The sequence below is a fragment of the Botryllus schlosseri genome, chromosome 16 (assembly GCF_051294905.1).
Source record: "Botryllus schlosseri isolate E-star chromosome 16, Bs_hap1, whole genome shotgun sequence".
Classification (NCBI taxonomy): Eukaryota; Metazoa; Chordata; class Ascidiacea; order Stolidobranchia; family Styelidae; genus Botryllus; species Botryllus schlosseri.
The window spans coordinates 529,161-543,700 of NC_137251.1; the positions used below are offsets into that span (position 1 = coordinate 529,161).

At 39.2% G+C, this 14,540-nt stretch overlaps 2 protein-coding genes and 1 non-coding gene across 3 annotated transcripts in view; 2 read left to right on the plus strand and 1 right to left on the minus strand.

Moving 5' to 3' along the window:
* Window positions 1-14,540, minus strand: part of LOC145458499 (uncharacterized) — a 178,619-nt gene that overhangs the window by 76,745 nt on the left and 87,334 nt on the right. The window lies entirely within an intron of this gene.
* Window positions 1-14,540, plus strand: part of LOC145458497 (extracellular matrix organizing protein FRAS1-like) — a 73,345-nt gene that overhangs the window by 20,253 nt on the left and 38,552 nt on the right. Inside the window, exons 3-17 of the mRNA XM_080336875.1 lie at window positions 4,590-4,697; window positions 4,762-4,854; window positions 5,419-5,581; window positions 5,875-5,958; window positions 6,410-6,528; window positions 6,737-6,929; window positions 8,173-8,306; window positions 8,371-8,581; window positions 10,459-10,632; window positions 10,849-10,992; window positions 11,328-11,465; window positions 12,025-12,165; window positions 12,646-12,786; window positions 13,218-13,382; window positions 13,908-14,212. Coding sequence (XP_080193001.1) covers window positions 4,590-4,697; window positions 4,762-4,854; window positions 5,419-5,581; window positions 5,875-5,958; window positions 6,410-6,528; window positions 6,737-6,929; window positions 8,173-8,306; window positions 8,371-8,581; window positions 10,459-10,632; window positions 10,849-10,992; window positions 11,328-11,465; window positions 12,025-12,165; window positions 12,646-12,786; window positions 13,218-13,382; window positions 13,908-14,212 — 2,313 coding nt within the window. The remainder of the gene's footprint in view (window positions 1-4,589; window positions 4,698-4,761; window positions 4,855-5,418; window positions 5,582-5,874; window positions 5,959-6,409; window positions 6,529-6,736; window positions 6,930-8,172; window positions 8,307-8,370; window positions 8,582-10,458; window positions 10,633-10,848; window positions 10,993-11,327; window positions 11,466-12,024; window positions 12,166-12,645; window positions 12,787-13,217; window positions 13,383-13,907; window positions 14,213-14,540) is intronic.
* Window positions 9,284-9,447, plus strand: LOC145459543 (U1 spliceosomal RNA). Its single transcript, XR_013921459.1, has one exon. It is a non-coding gene; the product is annotated as a U1 spliceosomal RNA (small nuclear RNA).

A 14,540-nucleotide genomic window follows, 5' to 3' on the forward strand; every position in this document is an offset into this window, starting at 1 on the left:
CGTCAGGGGTAATCGACAACAACTTGTAGAGAATTGAAAAGAACATTGTATATCGGTCTTATTTAAATACGAATATATTTACAATTTGACTGTATATTGAAGTCGTCCAAGAGTATCTTCATTCACTTGCGTTCAACTTTACAACGGGCAACCGAATTTCCATTGGCAGCTAACAGCGTGTGATGATATAATGGGCAGATTGTTGCGTTTACGAGATTAACTGAATCAGCGCGGCCTTGATATGCGGCCAGCAGGTGCGACAGCCTTTTACGAGCGGTCGCTCGATCGGTAAACAGCCTTTATGATGGATGACGCCTTCACAATACAATGATGGTGACGTGCCGCGTGATGTTTTATGGAGGGTGAAAGGATTTCCAAAAATTTGATTCTAGGGTCTCGAGAATTTATGCTTTTATGAAAACTGTCAATCAAGTTACTTTAAGTCTTGTACAACTGTCCAATTGTTCATCTACACTACACTGATAGCTACTAATACATGTTTTGTAATTTTAATATACTGATTTTGTTGGTTCGGAGACGAATTAGACCAGATTTATCGGGCGAGTCATAAAGACCACCCCAGACTTGGAGAACTTAGATCATTCTAATTGGGGCAAAAAGCTAGTAATCTCATTCTAATGTAACTTGTGAAATGTTTCGATTCTCTCATTTTGATTGTGATCTCATTTCTGCTTTTCCTTAAAATGATGCATGAGAACTGTAGCGTGCGAAACGAGATAAATTTGGTTTACAGACATTTGCCATGATCGTGCTTGCGATAATGAGCCCTGATTTGATTTGAGCCGGACTTGTTGAATTTGAGATTTAATTCAATTTACAAGTTGTTGCGAATTCAGTCATTCTAATTCTAATCTAATTTAGGGAAAACCATGCATAGCTATGATTCTAGTTATAATCTAATTCGGAAAAGTTGAAAAACTTGTAATCTTCCGACTATGGACCACCCCCACCCAAAACTTATATATGCGGGGAGTAATCTTCGTATTATGACGCATACCACACGCCCAATTGGCCCACGCCCCTTGAGATTACGCGCGGAATTAGTTTTGTTTTATCGCGGTCGAAATAAATCCACACTCAAAATGCTGCTCCGCGGATCGCGCACCATCCGCGATCTTTTCCGCAAGTTGCGCCATCCGCGCGGTCGGTAATGTAGTGCTGTCTATACTTGCGCTACTAAACTTGTGTGTGGTTCTTAACATTTTTCTATTGAGGACCCCTAAATTACTTCGTGCGGATTTATGGACCCCAAAACTTTGAAATTTGGGGAGCTGATGGCTAAAATAAAAAGGTATTCACTTCCCATGGCTAAGAAAGGTAGTTTTGTTGGTGTGGATTCAACATTGGCCTTTCAGGTACCCGTAAAATCTAGTTCGCAGACCTCTAAGGAGTCCATGAACTACATGTTAAGAATGTCTTGTTTAGTGATTATAATTTTAGACTGCGTAACTTGACAGCTTTCGTATTTTTTAGGCGAAACTAGGTCTTTGCTACTTACTTTTTTAGTTGCTTAGAAATCGCTACTTATACATGCGTTTGGCTACTGATTTCTTATATCACAACATTCATGTAAAAAAAGACATAAGCTACTTATACATGCGTTTGGCTACTGATTTCTTATATCACAACATTCATGTCAAAAAATACATAAAAGACATAAATATAATACATGAAACTGGAAATTCTGCCTTTCAGCAGTCTGGCAACCATGTCATTGCAAGTTTAGATTTAGATGTTGACGTGAAATGAGTTGGCGGAAAGGAAACCGCGCTATCTCACGGCGAATGGCAACAAGTCGCGTGTGTCCGCGCAAAATTACGTCGTGACGACACGTGCGTTTCCAATAACCAGAACAATGTTGTTCCGTAAAGCAAGTGCTGAAAAGATAGCGGCTAGGTGTTGAAACAATTCGGAAATTGTTGTTTACGTTACTGGGGACACGTTTCTGATATCGCAATCGAGTTGCTAAAAGCGAGCGATAACGATCGCCGCGATAGAGACGCGTCATCACCTGATAACTTCATCTCAGAGTATTGTCACGAAACATGACTGTGTTATACAATTGAATAATATCTTCATAGAACAAGAACGACTAACTTTTCAAAACTTATTCCTAGAACTTGAACTATACTCTCTTTTCTAAATCCACAACTAGAAATAAAACTAGAACTGGCCTACTATCCGCTTTTTCTGAAAATGCTACGGGACAGTTTTATGGTGTGGAACGAGCCAAGCTAGGTGTACAGACATTTATGAGACTGAACTCTAATAGGGCGTGTAGTGATCTTGATTCTTGTGTTTCTTTCTAATTCGAAATCTTATTCAGTTCCGAAGTTTTCACGAACCCACTACAATTTACTAATAAAAAAACGGGTGGCTCGAATCTGTTTTGGGAAAACTGTAAATTTGGTAGCTGTGCAACTCTGGTCTGGATGACAGTCCATGACATCACCAGCACACTTGAGAGAAATCCCTAGGTCTCGCAAAAACTCAAAAAAGTGAATTCACGAATTGACAACAGAACAGATAAACAAGACCCCTTTGTCACACAACAGTCGCGCCCTTCTGGATTGTTTATAGAAGGCGATAAGAGACGACAAGGAGTTTGATGCCGGTTGAAGACAAGCACTTTCTCACAATGACTTTGTGGGAATTCGCCCTGTAGTGCCTCTAGTTTGAGTTTTGGGGATTGGGTTTGTTCAGCTGGGGGTCGAAATTCTAAATTTGAAATTCATCAGCGATTGCAAATTCAGGATGATATTAAAACATTGTAATAATCCATTTCGTTATGAACAGACTTGTTGTAACAACTGAATTTTCATAATCCACTGGAACTAGAACTAACGTAGTTGGTTGACCGTTCCCTCACTAGATTGGTAGTTTGTACAACTATATAGTTATAATTCCAGTTCTAGTTGCGCATTTTGAAAATCCAATAGTGTTTACACGTCTGTCTCGAAATCGTTCAGAACTTTACCGCAAAGATTCCTAAAATAGACGACTGTAATTTGTGACGCAATACTGGCGCGTCTATTGGCTTCCATTGAACCGTTCCGTCTGAACGCGCCAATCAACTTTAAGATCTGCTGTTCAGAAATTTACTGCCTTTTTAACATAGCTGTGCTCGGGAGTCGATTTATCATGATTACGGTTCAGAGGAGGATGATTATAACAAACAGTTATTGGTAGATGGGAGTTATTTGAAAAATATGTATCATTCTTTGAGGTGGAATCACAAAAATCCAATTTGTAACCGCAGGACTTCATTTGCTGTTTGGCGATCGACTTTCCATGATTCTACAAATTCTAATCTGGGTCTGAGTCATGTTTTAGGGGGCCATTCACGCGTTCATAACGGCCATTAGTCCGATATCGTGCATGGAATCGATACTGCAGCAATTCCGAACCTATAGTGTTCGCAGGGATATCTAGATATCCCTGGAGTGTTCGATATCCATTTTAAAACGAAAATCTTATTGTGCGACCCACAATGAGACATGAGAAAACGAATAAACGAATAATTAATGACGGAAAAATTATTTATACGCATGCAATTTACTATTTGTTGATACCATTGTTGACATACAATGTTCTTTCCAATTATCTGCTAGTCCCTGACCATAGCCTGTGACGAGGGTCAGCCGAAGATATTCGGGTTTGTTTCAATATCAATATACTATTCAATAATCAGATCAAGTCGAGGCTTGATTGGCTTGATTTTGCTACTCTGAAAATATCCAGAAAAACGTGAAATTGAGGTACGACTATTTTAGACCCAGCGCCACCAGTCTGTGTTCCATTTTTATGCCATAAAATCGCTATCGTATGAATTAGAAAATTGCTGGCATTCCATTACAACCAAAAGCAGTGATTCTCGTCGACACTCTGAATATAAAACTGTGTCATTTAGAAATGCTTCCCAGCCCACTGCGACTTTATTACCTCTTCTAGACTTGGACATAAAATCGACTTTTATCTTGATGAAAAATTCGAATTTCAAGATCATCTCAAACGAAACCTCTCACTTTACATCGGCCATGTTGACTCCTAGAATTATCGGCCGATAATTGGCCGCCATTGTTTGTTCTGAAGGCCGCTAATGGCTTGGTGAATCGCTATGAAATCGCGCAAAATGATATTGTTAACCGCAAAATAAGTTGCGAACGAACCCACAAGTCAACAGTGTAGATAAAGATGTCGACATCGGATTTATAACCGGTACCGATAAAACCGATAACTATAGCACCCTCCTCGATTACACCGATATATTCAGCCTATATGGCATCTATAGTTAAGACCAATTTGCGGAAATTCAAAGCATTTATGTGAACATCTTTACGGCCATCGGCATGCTTAGACATGAAACAAACTAGAAAGGCTGCATCTATATCAATATTACCAGTGTAGTATTCGCAGATTATAGCTCTGCGACTCCTTACTACGATATTGTGAAGTCTTGAGAATAGCCTGCATGTATTTTCCTAATAATATTACCGATACCGATATTTATTTCATAGTGTGTGTTATATCGACTCGATATGATGGCCTGATGTCCTGATTATTTTCAGAACGCCAGCGCTTGGAAAAAGAATTCGTGCACCAAGTGCGAGTGTATCAACAAAGTAATAATTTGTCATCAAGAGATATGCAACGACCCTTTATGTGACGCGACCAAGGTATATCTCTGACCACATCAATATGTTACTGTGGCTTAATTAACGGTGTACACTGTACATGCAGGGCGAGTCTTTGGTAATCGAAGCGAACGCGTGCTGTCCGACTTGCACGAATGAGGCGGGCAAGTCTTGCAGGAAGGACGGCAGAGTTATCGCGGTGAGTAAATGGCTTCGTAGTCGTGTGAATCAGAGTCAGGCATTTAGGAAATATTCTTCTTTTTCCAGATTAGATTAGGATTGGAATTATAGCTACGCACTTGTTTCATAAGATATTACAATTAGAAATATATCTACACATACTTTTTTTATATTATATTGGAAATATAATTATATAGGCCTACCTAAACAGTTTTTTTCCAAGTTAGATTATAATTAGATTTAGACCTACACCGTTGCCCCTAAATAGATTAGAACTATACCCTTATTTGCACATTTTCTCATATTACAATTAGAATTATCCGTACGCTTTTTTTCTAAATTAGATTAGAATGAAAATGATGTCCACACACATTTTCTGTAAATTAGATTAGAATTGGAACTAGTCCTAAATGATTTCTCCCAAATTATATCCGAATTAGAATAGCTGAACTCGCGAAAAACTGATAGCACAGAAACATTTCACTAATTAGATTAGAATAAGATTACCGACGTTTTGCTCTAGCCTAATCAAACGACTAGAATTATCTCTGCGTCGGTCTCCAACGTTTTGATGTTTTTTCAGCATAACACGCGATGGAAAGGGAGCAATTGCTCCAATTACGAATGCGACAACGGACTGATCGTAGCGAGCCCTGTCTCGTGCCCGAAAGACTTGGAATGTGGATACGGCGAAGTTCTGTGGAAAAGGCCCGTAGATTGCTGCGAGAAATGCGTCAGTAGCGGAGGTGAAGTTATATTCTATGAACCATACCGACCTTGGGTTACAAAATCGTTGTGTTAAGGTCCAGCGAGACTTTTACAAACTATCAATCCAGTTATAGTTGGCCGTCAATTAACTGCTGATTTGTTGGGTAGTTCTAGCTGCGTATTTTGAAAATCGAGTAGTTTGTACAAGTCTGCTCGGGTCAGGCATCTTGTATTGATGAGCTTTTGACCACTCGTTCTTTCGCTATTATTTGTACAATGTTAATATTTTCTGTCTCTCTAGCCCGCACTAACGGAGAACCTTTGATTTCAGCGTCTTGCCAGTACAATGGGAAAACTTACCGTGACGGCGACGTTTGGAAACCCACAAAATGCGAACGAGCGAAATGCAGCGATGGTACGATGTTTGTGTTCTGTTATAATATAATGATGTCGTTATTGCGTGGAGAGATCAATGGATGAGTCTGGCAGTTATTGAATAATGTATATAGTTTGGCGCGTCGGGCCTTCATAATTCATGCGTCTGAAGCGAGATCTAGGTTGCGAGGTCCTTGTTTATGGCTGAGTTCGCAAGTTACTAATGATTTCAACAGATATGGTCAATGGCTGAGTAATTTCTACTTTTTCACGAGTGCTCAAATATTTTTCGTCGACTTGGTATTCTTACTCAAGTTGGTATGAAGTTATACTAGTTCTATGTAACGAATTTTAGGAAAAATGAAGGCCGCCTAGAATAAGTTACTTTATACTTACTTGAAAACCGCTACTTCGACTTATACTTATGTAAAAAATACGACGTCACTTCTACTTGAGTATCAAGGGTGACAACTTTGACCTCCGTATTTCAGGAGAGATTATTTTCCAAATCGCAAAGTGTGAACCTGTCGTCTGCACGCCTGGACACGAACTGGCGACCCTACCTGGACAATGCTGTCCGCAATGCGTTGGGGCTGCGTGTTCATATCAGGTATGTTTCACACACTTGCTCAAATTGCCAATCTCGTTATTTGACAGTTAACTATAACTGCTGTTTTTTAGTAGTGATAGCTCTAGTTTTAGTTGCGGATATTGAAAAATGCGTAGTTCTTGTTCTAGTGGCGAGTTTTGAAAATCTGTGTTACGTTGACATGACGCGATTTATTGACCGCGACATTACAAGTCCTTTTTCGCCCCAGGGCCTTACATGGAAGACTGGCCAACATTTCCAAGACGGTCCCTGCAGACACTGCACTTGTGATAACGGGGAGGTCACTTGCAGAAACGAGTCTTGTGTCACAAACGACGAATTCGATCGACCAGTGTGCGAGGCGGGAAGCGTCGAAACAACGAGGGAGGGACATTGCTGCGCGGAATGTCTACCTCAAGAAGGTAGCTTTTGATTGAAATTCGTTTTGTGGGCCAATTGAGCAAGATCACCAAAGTCAAATTTTCAAAATTTCAAGATTTTTGAAATTTCAACATTCGCCGTATAGCTGAGGTTCACTGCTGATATGAGTCGGTAGAAAAACTTTTAGTGGATTAAGTAACAGTGTGAACGCGTTTATTGGGTAATTCTAAAGTTTTGTACCCCAAATCACATGGTTAGTTTGACTTTACAACCCGATATGAGCCCCCTGGTCTAATTAGAGAACCAAGCTATTGTATCTACCTAGTCATCCCTTGATATGTTTAATAAATAAAGATAAACAATTAGACGTACATATTTGTTTATGACTAGTACCTCAATACAACCAAACGCCCTAACTTCCAACGCAATCACTTAGTTATGTACCGTCATGTTTATTGTGTGTATCGTATATCGTATTTCACCATTTCTGGTAGCCCCAAAAACGTCAGCGTAGCGTACTCATGCGCCGATCGTTATTACATCATTTCCGGAAGCCGGCTAAAATTCCTGGCTGATACCAGAGCCTTTTGGCGATGTCCTGTAGTAAAATCAGACCGAATCAAAGCGGCTAAAATTGTTTCCAACGGCTGATCGAAAAGAGATAACCCCGTTTCTTGATCTTACCGACAAGGAACAAGCCATTATGGTGCCATTAAAGTGCAGGATCGTTTTCATGATAATGCGATAGCCTGGAGGCGATGCTTCTAACACTACATATTTGCATCGCGCGATTCTAGATCACTGATTACGAGTCGGACTTGACACCTCAAAAATTTGGGCGTAGCCTCTCTAGAATTGAACGTGATAATTCTAGTTTGACTGATTATAATGAAGTGATATGAAGTGAACTTGATTTTTGTTATATTTATTTCCAATCTGGAATTGAATAGAATTTCCAAGTTTTTGCGAAATGCATTAATCTAATTGTAATTAATTTTGGAAAATCTGTGTAGCTACAATTCTAATCTAAATTGGTAGAAACTGTGTAACTATAATTCCATAATTGCAATCTAATTTGGGAAGAACTGATAATTCTAATTCTATTCTAATTTCGAGAAGAAAAAAAACTATATAGCTTTAAGTTTAAAGAGAATGAAATTCGGAATAGATGAAAATTTTGATATGAATATGAAGTTTGTCGTGTTTGTTTCTAATTCGGACTTCTGTTATTCTAATCCTTATCGAATTTGGAAGAATCTTACAGCCGTCCCACTCTATCTTTAGGCTTCTGCGACTATGAGGGAGTGCGTCGATATCACGGCGATCTCTGGAACGGTACGGACTGCTGGGTGCTGTCTTGCAACCGTGGCATAGTGAGAAGCTTTCAACTGCAGTGCTCTCATGTAGAGTGTGAAAGTGTGAGTATAACTTATGCTTGCCCTAAACTGCAATCTATTATGAAATGTTATTATGAAATTTCAGCCTCAAAAGCTAGTTCACTCTGAGGGAGCCTGCTGTCCTGAATGCGTTTCCGTTTCCTCGCAATGCACCCACAATGGCTTGTCGTATCGGCATGGCGACGAGTGGCAAATCAGCCCTTGCGAGAGATGCGCATGCTTGCACGGAACCACGCAGTGCTTTATTGCCGATTGCGAACCTTGTCCTGATAACACAGTAGCCGTCAAAGTGCAAGGTGATTGGCTTAAAAGATACCGTTGTAATTACGTAACTTCAATATACAATTGAATAATCGGATAATGTTGGAATGATTTCGACTGACCATAAGCGTAATCGTAATGGTTTGTGATCGTAATTGATTACCCCTGACGGATGTCAGCCGAAAACATTCGCGTTTATTTCAATATCAGTATATTATTAAGTTGTATATTGAAGTTCTGAAGCTATAACAGTCTCTGCACGCTAATATTTCCCACTCGTCAGGGATGATCGCAATCGCGACCAGATAATATTAGGATTTATGTCAATATGAATATGTTCTGTATCTCCAAGTGCCTCTATAGCCGAATATCCTCGGCTCACACTCGTTACTGGTAATCGTAATCGTAATTATATCATGATCGTAATCGATTACCCGTGATTATAATGTTTGATTAGAATGGTCTGAATTGATTCTAGGATATTCACAACTTCAATATACAATTGAATAATCAGTTCATATTGAAATAAACCCGAACATCTTTGACTGACACTGTACAGAAGTAACTGTAATCGTTAATATATCGTAATAGTAACATAAATAAGATATCTCTATTGAATACTAGTCAGGATTTATTACATTGTGATATAATGTTTTGCTCGAAGGCCACATTATAGTGCTCACCGTAAACGTTATAAAATTCCGCGAGTATGTGAAGGCAAAAAACCTGAGCAAAGCATACTTACCTGACGAAGCGGTTAACGGCGATCACTCAGGTCGTTCCGCCCGGGCGAGGCCCAACCATTGCACTGCGGTTGGGTTGACCTCGGCGATTACCCCAAATGTGGGTAACTCGGTCGTGTAATTTCTGCTAGTGGGGTCTGCGTTCGCGCTAACCCCTTACCTGTACACATCTTTAGTTGTATTATTGGTTGAATGTTTCATGTGTAAATCGTTGGAATGTTTTCGGTGAAGCGTAACAGTGTGGGTGCTTCGAATTACATATGAAATCTGAACCACTCTCGGTATGCATTGCATGAAAATATTCCCACGATGTTAAAATACTATTCAAGTAACTGATGTCTACGATCGGTCAAATTCGAGTACCTTCGTCATTTGAGCATCAGACTTCGAGTCGAGTATCTAATATCACTCATTATACGCCATAAGAGTCTGGATGATGTCGAAAGTTTAAATATGTGTCTTATATGCCACCACAGACAAAATGATGCCGGTACTATGTGACATTAGAGATAATTTGATATCTTTTTGATCTGTTACATTGCATTTTGTCTTGGTAAGAATGATGTGGCATGCAGGACTTCACTGAAACGTCATTTCCGCTAACATGTGTCCACGTTTGGTAAAAGCACTGGAACTTAATTCTTATAGCAAATAGTATATAATTTCAGTATTTCAAAAAATCTTCACAACTCAACTCGAATCGTTAGAATTATCAATTCATAAATTTCAAGTACCCTAGTTCATAAGCCTTGTAACCAGAGTTCTTTTACCTTCTAGTACGTCGCGACTTCTTGCACTACGTAACACAAATTACAATTTTTATAAACTATACTCCCACTTATAAAATTTTAGGCAAAGCTGCTCATTTTTAAACCTTGTATTTTGTAAAGTATGTTTGGATCACCTTTATAAGGCAAATTTAATACCAACTAAGAAAAATCGGCCCTCTACTATGGCAACTGCATTATTAGAAAATCTCCCTTATTAGCATATTGTCATTAATCACCTTGTGTTGGTCGCCGAGATGAACTCTAAAATTTCACAAAAATAGCCACTTTCGGCTAAATTATATACATATATATACGCTTATAACTACCCCTATAAATTATTCGAATCATTGTGCCCAGCCTTACAAATGTTTAAAAGCTACAAAATTTTCATTCCAACAGGAGAATGTTGTCCGACGTGCGAACCTGTGACTTGCCACGCCGACTGCGCAACCTGCAACGGACCGAACTACGGGCAATGTTTGACTTGTAATAATCCGCGAGATTTGATTCAAGAAGGCAAATGCGTAAGAAGATGTCTGCCCGGATATTACCAGGACGGGAGAACGTGCAAACGTACGTTGACGCCGATTCAGACTTGTACAACTAGAACTACTCACGTTTCAAAACTTTTCACTAGAACTGAAACTACTGTTTTCAAAATTTGCCAGTAGATCAACGAGTCTAAAAACCAGTAGTTAGTCAACCGTCAACTGACTAGACAGGTCGTTTATACAAGTCTGCACAAATTCCTAAATCGTGAGTGAATTGTTTTCTTTACCTCCATTCAAGGTTGCCACGAGAGTTGTGAGAAATGCGCGCTTGCGAATTCTCCGAACACATGCAGATCATGCAAATCACCACAACTTCTGCAAGACGGTTCTTGCGTTGACGAATGTATCGACGGGTACTATGATGTCGAAGGCGTCTGTAAAAGTATGCAACTTTTCATGTCTTTTCTACATTCCTACTAGAGCGGGCCTACTATAAAATTTCAGCTTTTCGTAATTAGATTAGAATTATAATTATAGCAACAGACATTTTTATCAGAATTGGATTAGAATTAGTATGACTGAATTCGCAAAAAAAAAATGTCAACCAGACCCAAGTTAAGTTCATTTATGAGGATGGCAAATGTCTGTACATTTTCAGGAAAACCAGAAATGAGATTCGAATGAAAATAGAAACATTTCGCTTTAATAAGACTAATTAGACAAATAGAATTATCTAGTTGTTCAAGTCTACTTCCTATTGCCATACATTAATTGCAGGATGCGCGAGCGGTTGTGCGGAATGTCTCGGGAAGGATGAATGCGTCGAATGCACAAACAAGACGATGCTGGTTCAAGATGGCTCATGCGTAGAGAACTGCGGCAACGGTTTCTTTTTCGCCAACGGCGTCTGCAAAGGTGAGAATGGCAGTCGTCAGTAAATGAAAATTTAAAAACTTGCATCTACAATGGAATAGTATAATCATGTTGAAATGTAGTAGAAAATTCTTGGCTGACACTCGTCAGGGGTGATCGTTAGCAACTAGCAGAGAATTCAGCAGAGCCTTCGTTGGACATATAATAAAGTTGTTTTGAATTTACGACCAGTTGGTAACGAGTGTCAGCTGAAAATATTCGGGTTGATATGAATATGAAAATATTGTTTAATTGTGTACTGCAGATCCGTACCTACAAGAGTCACATCAAAAACTTGCTGTCAAACTGCATTGCGTACATTCTGTTATAACGTCATAGTAATAAATTCAACATAAAATATGAGCAAACTGAGTTTCAGTTTATCTACGTGACGAACATGTTAATAAAATAGACTGGATTGTAGTATATAATTGGATATTTTGGGGTTTGTTTCAATATGACTATATTATTCAATTACAATGTATATTTAAGTTCTATACCCCAGAAAGTATCTTTAAAAATTTATTAATGCATCCTTTTCAAAAACGCAATTTTCTTACAGCGTGCCACGCGTCATGCGCTTCCTGCTCCTCATCTGCCCACGCATGTGACTCCTGTCCGCCTGGAAAACTCATGCAGGGCCGTCTGTGCGTTTCGGAATGCTCAGCCAAGTTTTACAGATCTCAACAACATAGTTGCAAAGGTGAGTTATATGCAGAGGGAGTCAGTAAAGAAAGATTTCCACTATTTTGGGTAGTTTTTGAATACTTGTACTATTTACTATTTTATGATTTGGATTCTATATAGCAGAAAGTGGTTTTGGGGTATTTTACCATCACGTTCATGGGTTAAATTATCAAAACAATTGGGCAAACGGCTACTGCATCATGGCTCTGGCTGTACAGAAATGACTTTTTTTTCAAATTTTACTGGGTTCTTGTTGAAACTGTTTGGCTCATTTCCAATCCGTAAAAGCAAAGATATTGATGTTCAAAATTTAGGATTTCAAATCAAAGTGTTTACGATAAGTAGACCTATAATAAATAATGAAAAAATTTGCCACCGTAAATACTATTTTTTCAAATCCAAAATTTTACACACCAATAACTTTGCTTCTACTGATGCGTCGCGAAAATCGCTAAATTGCTGCCAGATGTCAACTCTGACCGATTGACCGTTACAGATTGTCACCCATCATGCGACACTTGCTCTGGGCCCTCACTGTCCGAATGTTTGACTTGCGTTGAAAGTAAAGTTCTTCACAAAGGAAAATGCGTTCGGAGATGTCCCGCAGGCTATTTTGCCGATGAAGGTGTTTGCAAAGGTATGCCATATGCAAAGTACTCATTCCAATCATACGACTTGTGGCAAACAAATTGCTGATTTTGAAAATCCTCATTATGAAGTAGAACTAGAACTAGAACTTTTCAAAACTCACAACCAACTGACTAAAACACAACTAATAGATTCAATTCAGAAGCGATACAATAATATTTATTTTACCGGAATTGTATTGGCTTTCCATATGAAGTTGGAAATGAAAGGGTTTCGACTCAAAAATCCACCCTGGCTGCACCACTGTTAGTAGAGAAGACCCAGAGCTAGCAATGGCTGCATCACACAACAGCACACCTGTATCACGTCTTAAGCCAAACGAATGTGCAATTAGAACTGCTATAAAAGCAGTAGTTAGTTAACCATCAACTAACTATATTGGTAGTTTGTACAAGTCTTAACTTGTTAAATGTGTCGCAGCTTGTAACAAGAAATGTCGACTTTGCATTGGGCCATCTTCATCAAACTGTACAGCCTGCGCCAGTACGTCTGCCGTCATTCAACCCGGAGCGGACTTGTTTCAAACTGGAGAATGCGTGGAGGCTTGCAGAGAAGGATTTTTCCCGGGAAACAAAGTTTGCAGACGTACGTTTGATTTGCAATAGGGCTGAGTGATTAGATTGTGAATGGAGTGTTAGGCTTTGAGAGTTACTCATTCTGACATTTCAATAGTATGAATGGTTTTGAAAGTTCAAATATGTACCTTTTATGCGACCACAAAGAAAACAATGCCAATTGTACATCACATTAAAGATAATTTGGTATTTTTTCGACCATACCGATTTCACTGCACTTTGTGACAATGCTGTGAGTTGATCGCGACTTCGCAGATATGGCATTTCGAGTATCGTGGTAGCTTTATACTACATGTTTCGTACGCTGCATTATGAGCAAAGGCAATTTCAAGACTTACACTGTGGAAAATAGTATCGAAACTATAATTCTCGTTGATTAGTTGCAAGGAGGCTATAATTTTAGTACTAGAAAAATCATCTCTCAGGTCTCGAATCAGTAGGATTAATACTCGATTTAGATTTGAGAACTCTAATCATTGTGCCCAACCCTAATTTGCACAAGTGAATAGCAGACTATTACCTTCATTTATGGCAGGCTGCCACGAATCATGCGCAAACTGCGACGGGCCTTCCAACACGAATTGCACATCATGCATAGACCGCCGATTCTTGCTTATGACATCGCACATGACATCATCTTTGAAAAGAATGTGTCTTTCCGCGGAGGAATGCGGTACTTTTGATCTGACTGCGGACGAGATAACGCGACAGTGTTTCGATAAAGATAAATTGGCGGACTGCAACAGATTGGAAAAGTCGCTTGTGTTGACTTTGCATACGAATGACGCAGATACAAACGAACGTTGCGTTCATGTTTGCCCGAAAGGAACTCACAAAAAGGTAATTTTTGTCTACCAGTGCTGGGATGCAGGTTCGTACCCAAGTCACAAGATTCAGAGTAATTAGTTTTATAGTTTTGGCTCAAGTCGAATTAAGTCGAGTCATTTTCAATTCTCCACCGAGTCGTAAGTTGAGACTCGAGTCCGAGTCCAAGTTCTAGTGTTCATTGTTCATTATTCAGTTCTAGTCAGGTTAAACTGACTTTTTTGAAACTCTCGCCTCATACGGAAGGCCTTGGATTAATAATATACTCATTTGCTGACTCTTCACTTATTTATTCAAACAGATTAAATACACTTTATTGGCCTATTTTTCAAGTATAGGCCGG